At 41.8% G+C, this 17,082-nt stretch overlaps 1 protein-coding gene across 1 annotated transcript in view; it reads left to right on the top strand.

Annotated features, from left to right (window-relative positions):
• Positions 1-17,082, top strand: part of cpne2 (copine II) — a 58,567-nt gene that overhangs the window by 19,064 nt on the left and 22,421 nt on the right. The window contains exons 5-10 of the mRNA XM_072386671.1: positions 2,250-2,321; positions 2,928-3,011; positions 3,195-3,284; positions 3,454-3,552; positions 5,214-5,300; positions 7,596-7,655. Coding sequence (XP_072242772.1) covers positions 2,250-2,321; positions 2,928-3,011; positions 3,195-3,284; positions 3,454-3,552; positions 5,214-5,300; positions 7,596-7,655 — 492 coding nt within the window. The remainder of the gene's footprint in view (positions 1-2,249; positions 2,322-2,927; positions 3,012-3,194; positions 3,285-3,453; positions 3,553-5,213; positions 5,301-7,595; positions 7,656-17,082) is intronic.

Raw genomic sequence — 17,082 nt, 5'->3', positions numbered from 1 at the left:
TTAGAGGCTGCATCATCTATGCTACGTTCTCTCCGTTATATGGATCTACACGATCGCAAGTTATCTAAACATCTTCCGAAGGACGCCGACTGTTCCCCTTCAATCTTTATAGGCTCTTTCTTAACTTCTTGGTTGCTGTTCACACCCCTTGGATGAACATGTGTCTGAATCTGTTTTGACACATGAACAACAGAGATGTTTAGGAGAATGTGTGGGCAGTTGGGTCCCGACAGTGTTCACACGTGGGAGATGAGCTCTAACAGCTTGGACAGGACATCATGCAAAAAGCATACTGTGAAAGCTATTTTCCTTTACAATAAGTTAAGAAGAGAAGATGAAGCTGTGTCTACCAAAAAGCAGCACACAGATCAGGGGAAAAGAGAATGAAGCACTAACTTTTATCAGCGCACACACCTGCTCACTCGCAGTAAATGCTCCAGAGGATTAGCTGCTACATTTACATATGTGTTACCCCCCCATCGTTTGTTTTTGGTTTTTTTTACTTGGGTTGCGGCCCAAAAAAGAAGCCTCAAGCGACTGTTGTGCATGTGTGAAAACAGCGACAATGATCTGATCACAAACTCCAACAACATCTGTTCACACCTGCTATTAAAACTCTTTCCAGTAAGCAGTGGATCTTATCTTCCCATTTTCCATGCACGCATCATAACTGCTGTGATGAGATTACAGTCATGTCCTCTAAACAAATAATAAAAGCGGCTTCAACAGGCGTCAGTGTGTCAGCTTGTGAACACGTAGGACAGGCACCAGGCCAATGTATGGTCACCTGTACACGTTATGTTGAGTAGGATGCAAACCACACCTAATTTAGAACCCTTTATAACCTTAAAGATTATTCAATTTAATTCAATTCAATTCAGTTTTATTTATATAGCGCCAAATTACAACAAATGTCATCTCAAGGCTCTGGATAGGGATGTTTGTCCAGTACTGGATGGGGATGAATTAATGCATTTCCAACCTAAAAGCTTGAATAAAGCTCCATTTGAAGCTTCAACTGTATCTGCTGTAAGGAATTGTCATTTCTAAAACATTTGCTGTGCCTCAGTCACATCAGCAGCCTTGCTTTGGCAGACATTCTGATGTTCATTGTAACAGATGTGATATAAGAGAGGATAATATGTTTTGCAGTAAAAGCAGTTTTTATTTTGGCCTAGATGCTGTACAGAAATTTAAAGAAAAAACACTCAATTTACAATAAAAAGTCATTTTACTTCTGTCAGAGAAAGTAAGGCTTAGGGATTTCATTTTCATCTCCCTTTGTTTGAAATGCACTTGACTGTCCCTGATTATGGACGCCTAATTATTCTTATTACATGTAAATTTTGATATTCTGTGGGTCTGAGTGTGGGCTTTGCTGTTAATAAGTCAAAGTCTGAAAGCAACACTTGTCTTTTGCCTGCAGCTAAATTAGTTTTGAATGAGGCAAAACTTGAACGTTTGTTTTTCGGCACCACAAGAAGGACCACAAATGTCCATCCATCTGCCGCTTCTCTGGGGGTCGGGTCGTGGGGGCAGCAGCTTGAGCAGAGAAACCCAGACGTCCCTGTCCTTGGCCACTTCCTCCAGCTCTTCCGGGGGGACCCCGAGGCGTTCCCAGGCCAGCCGAGAGACATAGTCTCTCCAACGTGTCCTGGGTCTTCCCCGGGGTCTCCTCCCAGTGGTTCTACTCCGAGCCCCTCTCGGATGACCGAGGCTCTCACCCTATCTCTAAGGGAGAGGCCAGGCACCCTGCAGAGGAAGCCCATTTCGGCCGCTTGTATTCACGATCTCGTTCTTTCGGTCTCTACCCACAGCTCGTGACCATAGGTGAGGGTAGGAACGTAGATTGACCGGTAAATCGAGAGCTTCGCCTTCTGGCACAGCTCCTTCTTCACAATGACGGGTCGGTGCAGAGCCCGCAACACTGCAGACGCCGCACCGATCCGCCCGTCAGTCTCCCGCTCCATTCGTCCCTCACTGTGAACAAGACCCCGAGATACTTGAACTCCTCCACTTGGGGAAGGACCCGAAGAGAGCATTCCACCCTTTTCCGGCTGACCACAAATATAAATCCCATTAAAAAGAAGTGAATGATTATTGCTGACACAAGCATTCTGCAGTGCATCTACAACAGTTGTCGGTGGTATGGACGTAGCTCCTGGTCATTATGACAGTCAGGATGTGTGAACGTTCTGAGTTGCTGGTATTTGTGCTGTAACCACTGTTGTGTTGTTCTGTTACTTTAGATAACAGCACAGGAGCTGTCTGACAACAGAATCATCACTTTGACCCTGAGTGGGCGTAAACTGGATAAGAAGGTAGGCAGCTCGGACACCCACACGCACACACCACGATGCAAATACCGACACACGTTCATTTCAGTTTATTCAAGCAAAGCAAGCTACATTCGATGCACAAACAAAGCCCACACAGGCAAAACTTACTGTAAAGGTTTCCACTTTCTTCACCTTTGTCCGCAAACTAGGGCGATCAATAGTGGAACAAAATTTTCTGAAAATTCACAAATAATGTATATTCATCACATGGGCCAGTGGAGTTTTAAATAGAAGACACTTTTTAATATGAAATTCTGACAGTGATTCTATTGAGGAGGACCAAAGTTATGGTGCTTCTTTGTGCCTTTCGCCAAGCTGATTGCATGCAGCAGCTGCTCTCGTTGCTTCAGTTGAACTGAATTCGAGCTGACTGGAGTACCTGAGAGAAAGAATGTCTCTATGATTTCAGTTCACGCAGGTGTGTACCTGCTGTGCACGCCTCTGTGAAACCACCAGGACACAAAAAGAACAATGCATGCTGGAGTTTAGGCTACGTTTTGTCAGTGCTGCAGTAGGGGTCATTGGAGAATAAAAATTACAATAAAACTTGGATTATATTCAAAGACATGTTGACTGTGTTCTCTGCAGGACTTCTTTGGTAAGTCAGACCCATACCTGGAGTTTCACAAACAGGGAGAAGATGGTAAATGGATGCTGGTGCACAGAACAGAGGTGAGTCACGGCCAGGGACAAAAAGCATCTTCATCTGGTCATTACCTGAGCTGTCATTGTCAGCTGTAACAGGTCATACAGAGGGTTGTAACTGTCATTACAGACACAAATTCTGGTTATTCTATCGTGGCTTCAGCTGCAACGTGTGATTTACCGATAATGTGTCTGTTTCTGTGACTTCAGGTCATAAAGAACACATTAGATCCAGTGTGGAAGCCTTTCACTGTGCCTCTCATTTCTCTCTGCAATGGAGATGTGGACAGAAATATCAAGGTTAGTGAGGACAGATTGAGCTTCCTGTGGTCCTGGAACTGATAGGATTAATAAAGTTATGTATGTTAATGTGTAAAAGGGACATTTGGACAAAGACGCCAAAAGAATCTGTACAGACCTCGTGAAGGACACAATGATGCATGATGGGATGTGTTCTGCTCAATGACAGGTGCTATGCTATGATTATGATAACGATGGAGGCCACGACTTCATTGGAGAGTTTCAGACCACAGCTGCAAAGATGAGTGAAGCCCAGAACTCAGTGGAGGTAAAACGCTGTGTTTTGTCTTATCCATGCACAAACTCCTGAATGTTTCCAGAAATCTACCCAAACTCTAATAAAAGTCAGCATTCCAAACAACTTGTGTTTATTTTTCTCAAATTAAACCAGCATTGCAACTTTAATGCATCAAACCACTTTTATACGTCACTGGCACCGAAAAGACGTCCTCAAAGGATCCACCTGTGCATCCTCACTTATGAATGCTCCAGAAAGCCTCAGGGTTGAGATGTCCTTCATGCTGAGGTTGATTTTTGGGTCAGAAGCAGTTAGAGGACACAAGGTAGCTCAAAACTGAGAGTTAAGAGGAATCCATTGTGTGGTCACAAAGCAGAAAACTTTTAACCACTCTGACATAACACAGCCCTATCACTTTGTATGTGACCACGTTGGTCTGAAAACAGTTAAAAAACGTGCATGTTTTGGAATGTTTTTAACACCTAAGGTCTAGTTTGACCCTGCATCTCGCCCGGGGGCAGCTGGGATAGGCTTCACCCCCTCCTGTGATCCTGAGAGGGTTAAAGCGAGTACAGAAAATTAATAATAACTGCTTCCATAGATGAACCCACTCACAAACAAAAAGAGTCAAAATACGACTCTTTTTCAAATCAAACTGAGTGACAGCTCTAGGATTTTTACCATAATGCTGACAAAGCATTGCATTAACAGACCCCTGTTCTCTAGATAAAAAGTAAAGCTAAACTAATGAATCTAGTTGGAACAGGGGGCGAATGGTTTGATTTAGAGACTTTAAAAATAACTCGATGTGTCTGATCTTGGGTAAAATAAATGTGAATCATTCTGTGCCATCAGCCAGTGAACAGCATCATTATTTCACTGACCATGTATCTGCCTCACACTGCTTTATCTGGTGTTTAAATGGATTTAGTGACGTCTATCTGGAATAATCGCGATCACTCAAGCAGTTTTGTCATTCTCCTGAGATTTATTCTGGCCTACTAAAGATTATAAAGATGCACAGATCAGAGAACAGTTCATTCATTAGCAGCTCGATGTGTGCTCTGTGTGTGCGCATGTGCCAAAGCAGCCTCATGACTTGTTCTCACACTGAGACCCTTCATGTTTGGTAATGATGTGTGTGTGTGTATGGGGGGGCAGAATAACAAGCAAATAGCAACAGAAGCAGGATGGAGAGATGGGGGATGAGGACAGAGAGAGCTGGAGTGTGAAACGACAGATGACAAAATGAGAGGTGCTTTTGAGATGTAAAACAGTCTTTAGCTGAGCTCCAGTAACACTGGAGGCATTTAGAGCTACCTGGTGTATGAATCAGTGACTTAAAGCGTTTCTGTGGAGCGTGTATGTGCTTGTCACTGTGTCAAACATTTCATTTGATCAAACACATTCCAATCTAAAGTGTGAGGCTTTGTGTTCTGTATTAAAGGCAACCCCATTCCTCATCTTTCTTTCATTTTCAAGGGGCAATATAAAGAGGATACTGTATCACTGCACTGCAGTTGTCTGTCAATCAAGTGGAAGTTACCGTAGGTGGTATTTAGAAACATACCAGTTACTGCCTCTCCGAACATCTTCCCATCGCCGTTTTCCATCTCTGCTATGATCTCCACTCTTGTTTCTATTTATTGTTTCCCCTCTTTCTTCTGCTCTCACCTTCTCTATCTCTACAGGTGGAGTTTGACTGTATCAATCCCAAGAAACAGAAAAAGAAGAAGAACTATAAGAACTCAGGAGTTATTGTTGTCAAGTCCTGTAAGGTGAGGAAGGAGGAGATCAGGTTTCAATATCATTTATGCAGCATACAGCCTCAGTGTCTGGTTGCATTTAAATTGTAATTACTGTTATGGACAGATACTGCAGAGCTCTCACTGTTAGGCTATAATTAGCCTGGCACATTAGACCTGTGGAATCGCATATAAAACACGTTTCCCACTTCACTGATGTGCACATTTCCCCTTTTGAGTATTTGTATTGTCTTAGAAAGATTTTATAAAAAAATCTCAGCTTTTAGATTGCAAAGCAAAAACAATGTGTGAAAAACTAAGTGAACCCCTGATCCAGCAGCTTGTAGCAGCAGCTTCAGCAGCAGTGAGTTGCAGTAATGGTTTCCTGTGTGACGTTATCAGTCTCTCTCATGGTTGTGGAGGAATCTTGGCCCACTCTTCTTTCCAGCGTTGCTTCAGCTCATTGAGGTTTGCAGCATTGGTTTATGCACAGCTCTCTTAAGGTCCCACCACAGCATTTCAGTCAGGCTGAGGTCTGGACTCTGACTGGACCACTGCAACACCTTGATTCTTTTCTTTTTCACACATTCTGTTGTAGATCTGCTGCTGTGTTTGGGATCATTGTCCTGTTGATGAGACAGTTTCAGCCCAGCTTTAGCTGTGGGACAGATTTGACTCTAGAATACTTTGGTATCCAGAGGAGTTCATGGTGGACTCAATGACTTCAAGGTGCCCAGGTCCTGTGGCTGCAGAACAAGCCCAGATCATCAGCCCTCCACCACCGTGCTTGACAGCTGGTATGAGGTGTTTATGCTGATATGCTGTGTTTGGCTTCCTCCAAACGTGCTGCTGTGCATTATGACCAAACATCTCCACTTTGGTCTGGTCTGTCCAAAGGACATTGTTCCAGAAGTCTTGTGCTTTGTTCAGATGCAGCTTTGCAAACCTAAGCTGTGCTGCCATGTTCTTTTTAGAGAGAAGAGGCTTTCTTCTGCAGCCCTTCCAAACAAGCCATCCTTGTTCAGTCTTCGTCTAATTGTGCTGTCATGACCTTTAACCTTTAACGTGCTAACTGAGGCCTGTAGAGTCTGAGATGTAGCTCTTGGCTTTTTCACCTTGGGGTGAACTTGCTGGGACGTCCACTCCTCGGAAGATTGACAGCTGTCCTGAATGTTTTCCACTTGTGAATAATCTTTCTCTCTGTAGAATGATGGACTCCAGATAGTTTGGAAATGGCCTTATAACCCTTCCCAGTTTGATGGGCAGCAACAGCTGCTTCTCTGAGATCATTGCTGATGTCTTTCCTCCTTGGCATCGGGTTAACACACACTTGAATGCTGCAAACTTCTGCTTTTATAGAGGTGCTCACTCTGGCTGATGATCAATTAATCAGTGCATTGATCAGCAGCACCTGGCTGCTACTTCCCCTTTTAATTCCTGTGGAAGCAGTTGGGGTTCGCTTAGTTTTTCACACACTGATTCTACATTTTGTTTCAGTTTAATAAATAATGACACAGTTTAATAAATGTGTTGTTCATCTGAGGTTGTATTTGCGTCATTTTGAGACCTGATAAGAAGGTGGATTTGTTTCATAGCTGAAATAAAAAATCCCAAAAGTCCATTTGGCCATATGGCAAAATAGATAAAAGATACTTTTGTTTTTGGCCAAGAGATGTATTTTGTTTTCAAACATCAGCACAATAACTTTTATCACATCGAATACAAAGCTGATGGAAACAGAAATAACTCTGCACATAAATCTGTAAAATAATTCAGCTTCCAAAAACATCTGCTTTATGCGAGATTCTCACACTCAGACGACAGCCGTCTAACTGGGCGTTTCCCACTACCTGCAAATGAATAATTAGTGCTGTAGCTCGGAGCCCCACAGAGGACACATAAAGCTGAAACACGGAGGCTTCAGCTGGCTGTTGGACCAACATTAAAGCCGTGTGTGTGTGACAAGCTTTCATAATTGATTCTTTTCCCTCATCCTCTTTCATGATGAAAAAGCCTTTGTACGGACACACACGTTCAGTAAAACAAATGAAGAAAATTGCTAATACAGTAATTATATTTGTTGGCTGGCAGCAGGGATTAGACTAATGAGAGTAAAATCCATGCTAAACATTCATTGTAACTGGAGTGGAAATTGTGCTCAAACAAGATAATTATGTTATATTATATTAGAAAAACAGGCTGTTTTTCATTGTAATACACATTTTAGGGTTTTTCATTCAAGTCAATGAGTTTTTTAATTGATTAATAATATATCTGATGACCTGCAAATTATCACACATCAACCCTAACCACTTGTGTCTTTTTTAGATTACACGGGATTACACCTTTCTGGATTATATACTGGGAGGATGTCAGCTCATGTTTACAGTGAGTATCATGTCAGCACGCCCGTTGTTCTGCCTCTGCAGTGATGTGTTAATGAGATACATGTTTCCACATGCTCTGCTGTTGAAAAACGGATGGAAAGCATTCTGATTTTCTATTTTCATCTCCCAGGGTTACAGCTGGATTGCAATGATTTACATACAGAGAGGAAAAGTGTGAGGGGCAGGCAGGAGGTAGAGAGTGAGAGAAAATTAGTGCATCTGAGAGGAGAAATAGAGTATTGTAAAATGCTGCAATGTGGAAACATTACAGGTGAATGCAAATGATGACACGAAGATTGAAAATCAGTGTGAGATTAACACAGAGGAATGGATATAGAGCAGGTAAACAAGAAATGGAGATGTGTTTTACCAGAGGGAGGCGTGAGGAAGAGAAGAGTCATGGTCTATTTTTGTCTCCGTTCAGGAGAAATTCGTGTGTCCCTGATGATGTCACTCCTTTTTGTGTAACTGTGTGAGCGATGGAAAGTCTTCCTTTTTAATGGCCAGCAACAATCATTCACATACATCAAATTGTTATATTCTTGGCAGGAAAACACACACAGACACACTAACAGTTTTGCTTTTTTCCCTCTTCTCTATCTCTGCAACAATTTCCCAGATTTGTGAGCTAGAAACAGGCTCCAGATGTTGCAGAAAACCGATTATGTGGTGACTTACATGCTTGATATTGTGTCATTTTCCTTAAGGGGATATTTCCTTTCTTTGAAGTGGAGTTGTGTGAAGTGCATGTGAGCAGTCAGTGTCTCATCTACATCAAAGCCCTCTCTGTTTGGAAAGGCAAGTAGGAGGCTAAGCTAAGAGCTACCATCTAAAACAACATATACAAATATACAAGCATAGCTTTGGACATGACTTATGTCTTGTTGTCGTCTGACTGAAAAATTGAGTCGATGTTGGTGGATGCGCTTATAAGAACTTGACTGAGTGTGAACACGTGCGCAACCATGCATATTTTTTAATCTTCCTCCTTAGTTGCAACAATAACCAGTTGTTACTGAATTTCAGTGCAAGGAGGATTCACAATACTCGTGGCCTTTATTACAGTAGGTAGATGGGAAAGGAAGCAGACAGAGTGGGGTGAAGACGTACAGCCATGGGCTGTGTGGAGAACCAACATGTACACGACATTTAAACTAAACAATGATCCCCCACAAAACACTGTCCCCACCAATGACCACGATGTGTTGTATTGTTAGTACCTTTTTGTGGTAATGTACATGCAAACATTCTGATATTTACATGTACATGCAATGATGTACAAAGAAACAGCTGGAGGAACATGTTCCAACCTGCTAGGTCAGTTGAACACCTAAGAGAGGCAGAGTCTTTCAGAGATAGAGATGAGCAGAAGTTCAGCAAAAAAATTGTGGAGTAATTGCAGAAAAATGTTCCACAATGTAAATATTCCATAATACCATCATAATATTCAGAGAATCTGAAGAGAACTCCGTGACCTTCAGGCACTCAGGCAGCTCTGCATTAAAAACAGACCTAAAGACCTGAACAGATTTCTGTCCTGGAAATCACTGCATGGACTCAGGAACACTTCCAGGAATCACTGTCTGTGAACACAGCTCACCGTAACATCCACAGATGCAGGTTAAAGCTCCTTCAGGCAGAGAAGTAGCCACATGTGAACATGATCCAGAAACACTGCTGTCTTCTCCGGACCATCTGGAAAGGCTCCATCAGTGCTGAAAGGTATAAACAGGTTTTATAGCAACATCTGCACCCATCCAGCACTGGATGGGACTGACCTTCCTGCAGTCCAGACCTTTCGCCACCTGAAAACACTTGAAATACAACAAAGAAGACTCAGGACTGCTGAGCAGCTAAAATCCTATATCAAACATTCCTCTACCAAAGCTCCAGCAGCTGGTCTCCTCAGTTCCCAGATGTTTACAGATGTTGTTAAAAGAAGGGCATGCTACACAGTGGGAAACATGGACAGGTCCCAGCTTTTTTGAGTTACGTTGCTTCAAGATTAGCTGATGTTTTTATGCTTTAATGTAAATGAAATACTGTATTAAGTTGTTACATTGTGTTTGTTGGAGGTTAAATGTAAGTGTAGCATTATTGCAATGATATAAATCCTCCAACATATATTGTAAAAGCTCATGTAAGTGTGGCTTAAAGAGTTTTCATTACTCTCTGTGTAGTGATACAATTGATGGTTTTCGTTTGATAAATGAGAAAATAGCTCCTAAATTAAACTACTCACAAATCTGTGGATGTGTATGCGTTACCCGGTTTTAATCATTTTTCTTTGAGACATTAATGTTGAATTTTTTTAATCTACTTTTTGGCACATTTTATAAGAGAGGAGCAGCCGGTATCTCAAAAGCCTTGCAGTTTGCACCAAAACAGTCTAGATGGATTAAAAACACGTAGCTAATAGTCACCTGTTGCTTGGCCAGTGCGCTCAAATGAATAACCACTGAGAAGGGTGAAATTATCTGCATCACACAACAACAGCCCTCATCTGGTAAATACAGTGCCTTCTCTGTCTCAACAGAGCTATTTCTGTCATGCCAGACTCACCTCTGCTCTGTCCTTTGTTGTAATCATGACTGATGTTTATCTGCAATCAATAGAACTTCCTGATGATTGACGATTGCCTTTCACTTTAAACCACACTTAGAAAGCTGCAAAGCTGCAGAACTTTAAGTGTGAAACGTTTGGAGTTCATTCAGGAAGAATGTCGAGGTGAAGTTCTGCTGGACTGATGAAATTAGTGATGAGGAAACTGACTGTATACAAAATTTTTCAAGACAACAGGTTAACATGAAGGATGCTTTGAGATTGCAATTACTGGGGAGAAAGTAAAAGCCTGTCCTGGGGTTATGTTGTTTTAAAAATGGTCCAAAGTTTATTCATCAAAGGAAATCTTAACTGAATCTAATTCGGTTTTGGAAAAAAAGACTATAGGCTCTGATGTTTTCTTCCTAAACACCTACTGGTTGCACACACCGTTTTATTTATATTCTACTGAGCATACAGTGCGTGGCCCAATTGGGCATGAAATTACTACATGCAGATGTTCACGTCACAATATGTCTGCGAGGACCTTCGTAGTCATGAGGCTACGGTATAATTTGAGCTTTATCCAGCAGAATGCTGAACAGCTCTGAGTCAGAAACCAGTGGTTTGAGTTGTATTCCCAGCTGTAAGTTCCTTTTTAAGGGAAATAGTAAAATGATTGAATTACTTACACTGTGTTATCATCACATGTTTGCTGTAGTGACCCTCAACTGATCCATCACCTGATAAAATGTTGACTCTCAATCAGCTGAACATTTAACAAGACGAAAGCTTATTTCTGTCTGGATACTGGAAGCTTTAACCTCTCCAAACCTGCTGCTCTTATCACCTGGATCTTCTACGTTGCTCAAGGTGTTGGTCCACAAGTTCAGACACAGACAATGACCGTCGCCACTGTCACAGGCTGTTTTTCGCCTCGTCTTGTTGGAAATGAGGCTTTAAGGCAAAGAGGATAGTTGTTGTTGCCATAGTGATGCTCTGTGCTCTTGATTATGTCTGAGTGCAGATTAAGAACAGAGAATTAAAGCAGAATGACGTAATGTGTGTTTATGTTTATGTTTAATTTTTTTGTTCAAATGATCAAACTCACAGATCAAACAGCAATTGTCCATGTGTGACACGTGGCTGCATGTTTGCAGTGTGCATGTTGCTGTAAGAAGATCAAAACATTGTGTAAATGTTGGTTTTGGCAGCCAAACAGGTTTGAGTTTGAACAAATGTTGGTCTCATTGAATATCACATTCATTGTACCACTGCTACTACTACAAATGATTTAATGAACCATCAGCTGGTGTGGATACAGCCTTTGGGTCATGGACATGCAGCTTTTCGCCTCAGTGTTTCAGTACAGTCATGTTGTGGCAACTGGTGGTTAGAAATGTGGGGGATGCATTCCCACCAATGACAAAATATGTCAATGTGGTACCGGGGGCGAATTTTAGGGGGCATTAACTTTTATTCACAGAAGCAATAGATCAGTCTGAAGGGTCATGGAGTGATGAATTAGAGCGAAAAGAAGACACACCGATCTGTGAGACATTAGATTGAATTAACCCAGGTGATAAGAGGAGATACACCAACTAAAATCTAGTGAAAAGAGAGTAAGTTTAGATTTGATGTGACATTTTGAATTTTTGCCAGTGCTGTTTGTACAGCTTACTGTCAGCTACTCTGAGAAATATGCAGCTTGAAGGTTTGTGCGTGGGTTTAATTTAATTTAATTAAGCTGATATTTTCTGTGCATCGTTTGAAATCACAAGCTGTAAAATGGGTGTAGGAATGGAAAGCTTAAGGCAGCTGTTAGCCAAATTTCACCTGACGATGCATCTATGTGAGACATTGAATCAAAATTCCTCACTCTTGAGAGGCTGTAATGCAGGTGCCACTTTACTGCTGAGTGTCGGATCATCCCTGTATTTATTGGGAGATAAAATGGTTTTAGTAGCAGCTAATTCCTCCTCCCATACACCGCTCAGCTTTTGATGACCTGTTAAAAACCAGAATGGGGAGCTGTTATTGACCAGCTGTCAAGAGCTTTGAAGTTTACAGCCATTAGGAGTCTTTATATCCAGTCAAGTGAATGAGAAACACCCTCCTGTCTGTACTGATCCAGAATCAGACCCTCACTGAAAATTTAACACTTTATTTCACAGCTCTGAAAATTTCATAGTATTAACACAACATTTTGGAAATATAGGTTTACAGTTGCCTTTATTTCCTGACTGACAGGCCGCTGTGCTCACTCCTTGTTCTGTTTGTAAAGACTTGGATTTAATTGGGAACATTTTCTCATTCAGTTGGCGATATAATGTCATGTTTTGAGTTTTGTTTTTGCCTTGTTTTCAGGTTTTAGGTTTATTTCTTGTCATGTTTTTTCCCTTGTCACATTAGGTTCACTTAAGTCACCTGTCCATGTTTCACAGCTGCACCCCATCACCAATCACCTCCCCACAGTATTCAGTTTCCAGGTTTCCCTCAGTTCATGCCACGAATTCACATTCTTCAGGTTTGGTCAGGTCAGGTTTTGCCTTTAGTTTCCATAGTCTAGTCTTGTCTTGTCTTGTTTATTTATTCCACAGTTTAAGAGATTTATTGTTTTCCGACTCAGCCGTGCCTTTGGTTCTTGTTTTGTTAAATAAATCAAGTTTTTTCTTTTGTAATTCTGCATCCGGGTCCTCCCTCTACACCGCACCTGACATATAATGAGCGAATTTAAGACAGAATGCCAGCTCTTAAATCACACGCTCATATTCCTAATGCTGTCTCAACAGAGATACTTCTTGCTTCTCCGTTTTAGCTCATTTACATACACAAACGTGAGCACAAACTCACTCACAACTTTGATGCGCAGACACACACAAATCTTCAAACATGGACCTTCCCTGCTGAATGATTTTGACTCACTCTGCATAATCTCTCGCAGACATTCAATCACAGAATGACATCTCTTCATGTACACACTGCCGCTTTTACACATACACACAGAAGAGGTTGTGTACAAAAACACACATGCAGAAAAGCTGTTCTGCGGTGTTCAATCAGTCTTACTGAGGCTCTAATCCTAATCTCCAGCAGGAGGAAGTCTCTCTTGTGGGCTGTGGGAGCTGGTGGGGAGAGAGCAACATTCCTCCAGTACTCTCTCCAACACAAAGCAACGGCCTGCAACTGCTGACGGGCTGTTTTGAAAGACTCATTTCAACTGAAAAAGTTATTATTCGTAACTAATGCTTGATATCATTCAGAGTTGTGTAGAAAACTGGTGGGAACTGATTTTAGTGAGTCAAGAGAACATTTTTAGATGATTGTATAAAAGGTGTGTCAAATCGGTGTGACAAACATTAAATGATGTACTAAAATGCAGCAGATACATAAATCTGTGAGATTTTAAATAGTTTGAACTTTATTTAACAGATACAAGACCAAATGATTTTCAGTATTTTTACAGTCCAACTTCACTGTATTTAGAAAACAGAAACAGCAACACTCAGTAAAAGTTGTTCCAGAGTCATTTTTCCCATCGTGTTCCATCAGCTTCCTTTAATGACACTTTTTAATGCTTTGGGAACTGAGGACACTGATTGTTGCAGTTTTTCACAGGAATCTGTCTCCATTCCTGATTAATCCAAGGTTTCAGATGCTCAACAGTCCCTGGTTCTCCTCTTCATGATGCTCCAACATCTGCAGCAGGAGACAGATGTGGACTGCAGGCAGGCAGCCGAGCACACACACTCTGTGTGTATGAAGCCACGCTGCTGGAAGTCCTGCAGAATGAGGTCTGACATCGTCCTGCTGAAATAACTACGGACCTCCCGGGAAAAGACGGCACCTTGATGGCAGCATCTGTCTCTCCAGAGCTCCAACATCCAGCTCTGCATCAGTGGTACCTTCACCCAGATGAAGCCATCCATGCCATGGACTCGGATGCAGCCCCATACCATCACAGACGCTGGCTTTAAACCTTTCTCTGATAACAGCCTGGATGCTCTTTCTCATCTCTGTAGAAGCAGACGTCAGTTTTCCCAGAAGCAGCTGAAACTTGGACTCATCTGAGCACAGAACACGTGTCCACTGTCTTTCTGTCCATCTGAGATGAGCTGGAGTCCAGAGAACTGGGCCGTGTTTCTGCACAGAGCTGATATATGGCTTCCTCCTTGTGTGATACAGCTTCAGCTCACATTTCTGGATGCAGCCGTGGACTGTGTTGAGTGAAAATGCTTTTCCGAGCTCCTCCTGAGCCCATGTGGCTGTATTGATCATGGTGGCCTGACGGTTTCTCATGCAGTGCTGCCTGAGGGCTCCGAGCTCATCCAACAGTGGTTTCTGTCCTTGGCCTTTCCACACTGAGATTTCCCCAGACTCCCTGAATCTGTTCACAATTTTCTGCTCTGTAGATGCTGAAAGTTATATTTTGTTATAGTTGTAGTTATACTTGTTGATGATTCTCTGATGGAGTTTGGCACAAAGTGGTGAGCCATGACCCATCCTTGTTGGCAAGACTAAACCTTTGGTAGATGCTCCTTTTACACCCAATCCTGACACCCTCACCAATCAAGTTTTCAACCTTTTCAATGTGTTTATATAATTACTTTATACATTATGAGTGAAACGAGCGATCGACACTGTGGTTGAGCATCACCTTGGAACAGTGTAGCAATGACAGTGTCCAGATCACAGATTCTAACAATCATGGTCAGAGTTTCTTAGTATGATGCTGATGTTTGAAACTATGAAATTATGAAAACTCGTATTACTTTTGTGTATTTGAGCAGACCTCCTAAAGGTTTTATCTATCACTCATCACTCAAAAATCTACAATGTAAGAGAGTATGAAATACCATCAGATTGAAAGATATTGTTGTACTGTGAAATCTTAGTATTTGGCTTCTCCCAACAGCCGCTGTGAGAGCTCCATTGGTGCAATGCTATAATTGTTACTGTTTTAAAAACGTACAGTGGATTAATTGTGGTTCATTAAACAAAAAAAATGCACAAATACAACCAAAAGAATCAAAGAGCATCAGCCTGAAGCAGACTTTCCCACATTAAAAATCCGGCAGGGGACAGCAGCTTCTGGTTGTCACTCTCAGAGTGAGAAAGAATAAGATGTTCACACAGGCTCTAACACCTTCATCCACCCACCCTCCCCTCCATCCTCTCTGGAATAAGAATTGGCTGATATTAAACAAGAAACTGCCGAGAAAAGTCACGCCAGGTGTTTCACAGTAATTTGGTAAGAGTGGAATCTGTTTAATATAGCTACAGGCATTTTCTGCCTCGCTGTGAAATCTACAGTAATGAGATATATATAAATCACAATATATTTGCTTGTTAAAACTGCGTTTTTATGTTGTATTTAGCCTACTTATGCGGTAGCAGTCACTGACAGCCTGAAGCAACAAAAAGTAGGAGATAGAATGGCTTCATTTCCTACTTTCAACAAATTCATAGCCGTCACACTAATAGCGTCTGTCAGACTGTTAGTTCAGGGGTTTATGGCTCCATCAGGTATCACTTTGGAGGCATACATGTTCAGCTTCATAATACAAAACAGATGTAGATCTGTAGATAGATAGATAGATTTTTTTCCAGCAGTCTTATATTTGTTATTAATGTGCAAATTAAATGAAAAATACTATATGACTCACCTGTCGAGCGCACAACCAAATCAAACACAGACCAACATCAAATCTAGCCGTGGGGAATAGGAGGGAATAAGGCTCAACATCATCTGAGCCCTACTGTGAGAAAATTCAGGAAATACAGATTGTTGATCTGAACTAAAACAAAACAGAGTCGGGTGATCTCGAGGCGCTTCTGCATGAGACCCGTCTGCTGTGAACACACCAACGTGTCGGGAAATGCTGCAAAAGGTGATGTCAGGTGATGACGACTCCAGTTTGGGTCCTACAATATTTTGCTCTTTTTGCTTTGTGTGACCTCACATTACTGCACTCGGTTGGAGTCTACGGGCCACTTGATGGTGCCCGTTTTATTTGGAGGCTTTCAGCAAGAAAAGTGTAAATCTTTTGGCTTAGTGAGTCAAAATTGGACAATATTTTACTCGATAAAAGCTCTAAACATCCTGTCCATATCAATAATATGACAAAAGCAAGGTAGTATGACACTGACAACAACATATTGTAACATTACTGTTCTACAGAAATTGCACCAACTATTTAAGTTTTTGGCTTTAGTTTGTTGTCTCTAAACATTTGTCTCAATTCGATGTTGAGTCTTGCATTTAAGATTTTGAGCCCATTATCTCTGGAATGAATCCATCCATCCATTTTCTATACCGACAGTCCGTTAATCGGGTAGGCTGGAGCCTATCCCAGCAGTCATCGGGCGAAAGGCGGGGTACACCCTGGACAGGTCGCCAGTCCATCGCAGGGCCACATAGAGACAAACGAGACAAACAACCATGCACACTCACACTCACTCCTACGGACAATTTGGAGTCACCAATTAACCTGACATGCATGTTTTTTGGATGGTGGGAGGAAGCCGGAGTACCCGGAGAGAACCCACGCATACACGGGGAGAACATGCAGACTCCACACAGAAAGGCCCCAGGCAGGGATTGAACCTGGAACCCTCTTGCTGTGTGGTGACGGTGCTAACCACCACACCACCGTGCAGCCTGGAATGAATCCTGTTTTTAAAAAAAATTTTAAAAATTGTTTGCTGTGAAAAATATTGATAGAAAAAGAATTCGGGGATTTGCAAATAATTCAAGAAAGTAACTAAATGAGACTCAGAGAGTTTAAGGTGTATTGTAACACTTTGAGGTTTCATTTGATGTATTTTTGTAGTTTGGTTGAATAAAACAGGACTCCACCAACTCGAGGTAACTTTTGTGCAGATCA

The sequence above is a fragment of the Leuresthes tenuis genome, unplaced genomic scaffold (genome assembly GCF_036924035.1).
Source record: "Leuresthes tenuis unplaced genomic scaffold, fLeuTen1.0.hap1 SCAF_5, whole genome shotgun sequence".
NCBI classification, from domain to species: domain Eukaryota; kingdom Metazoa; phylum Chordata; class Actinopteri; order Atheriniformes; family Atherinopsidae; genus Leuresthes; species Leuresthes tenuis.
Note: the sequence above shows the minus strand (reverse complement) of the source record. Positions and strands in the feature narration are given on the sequence as shown.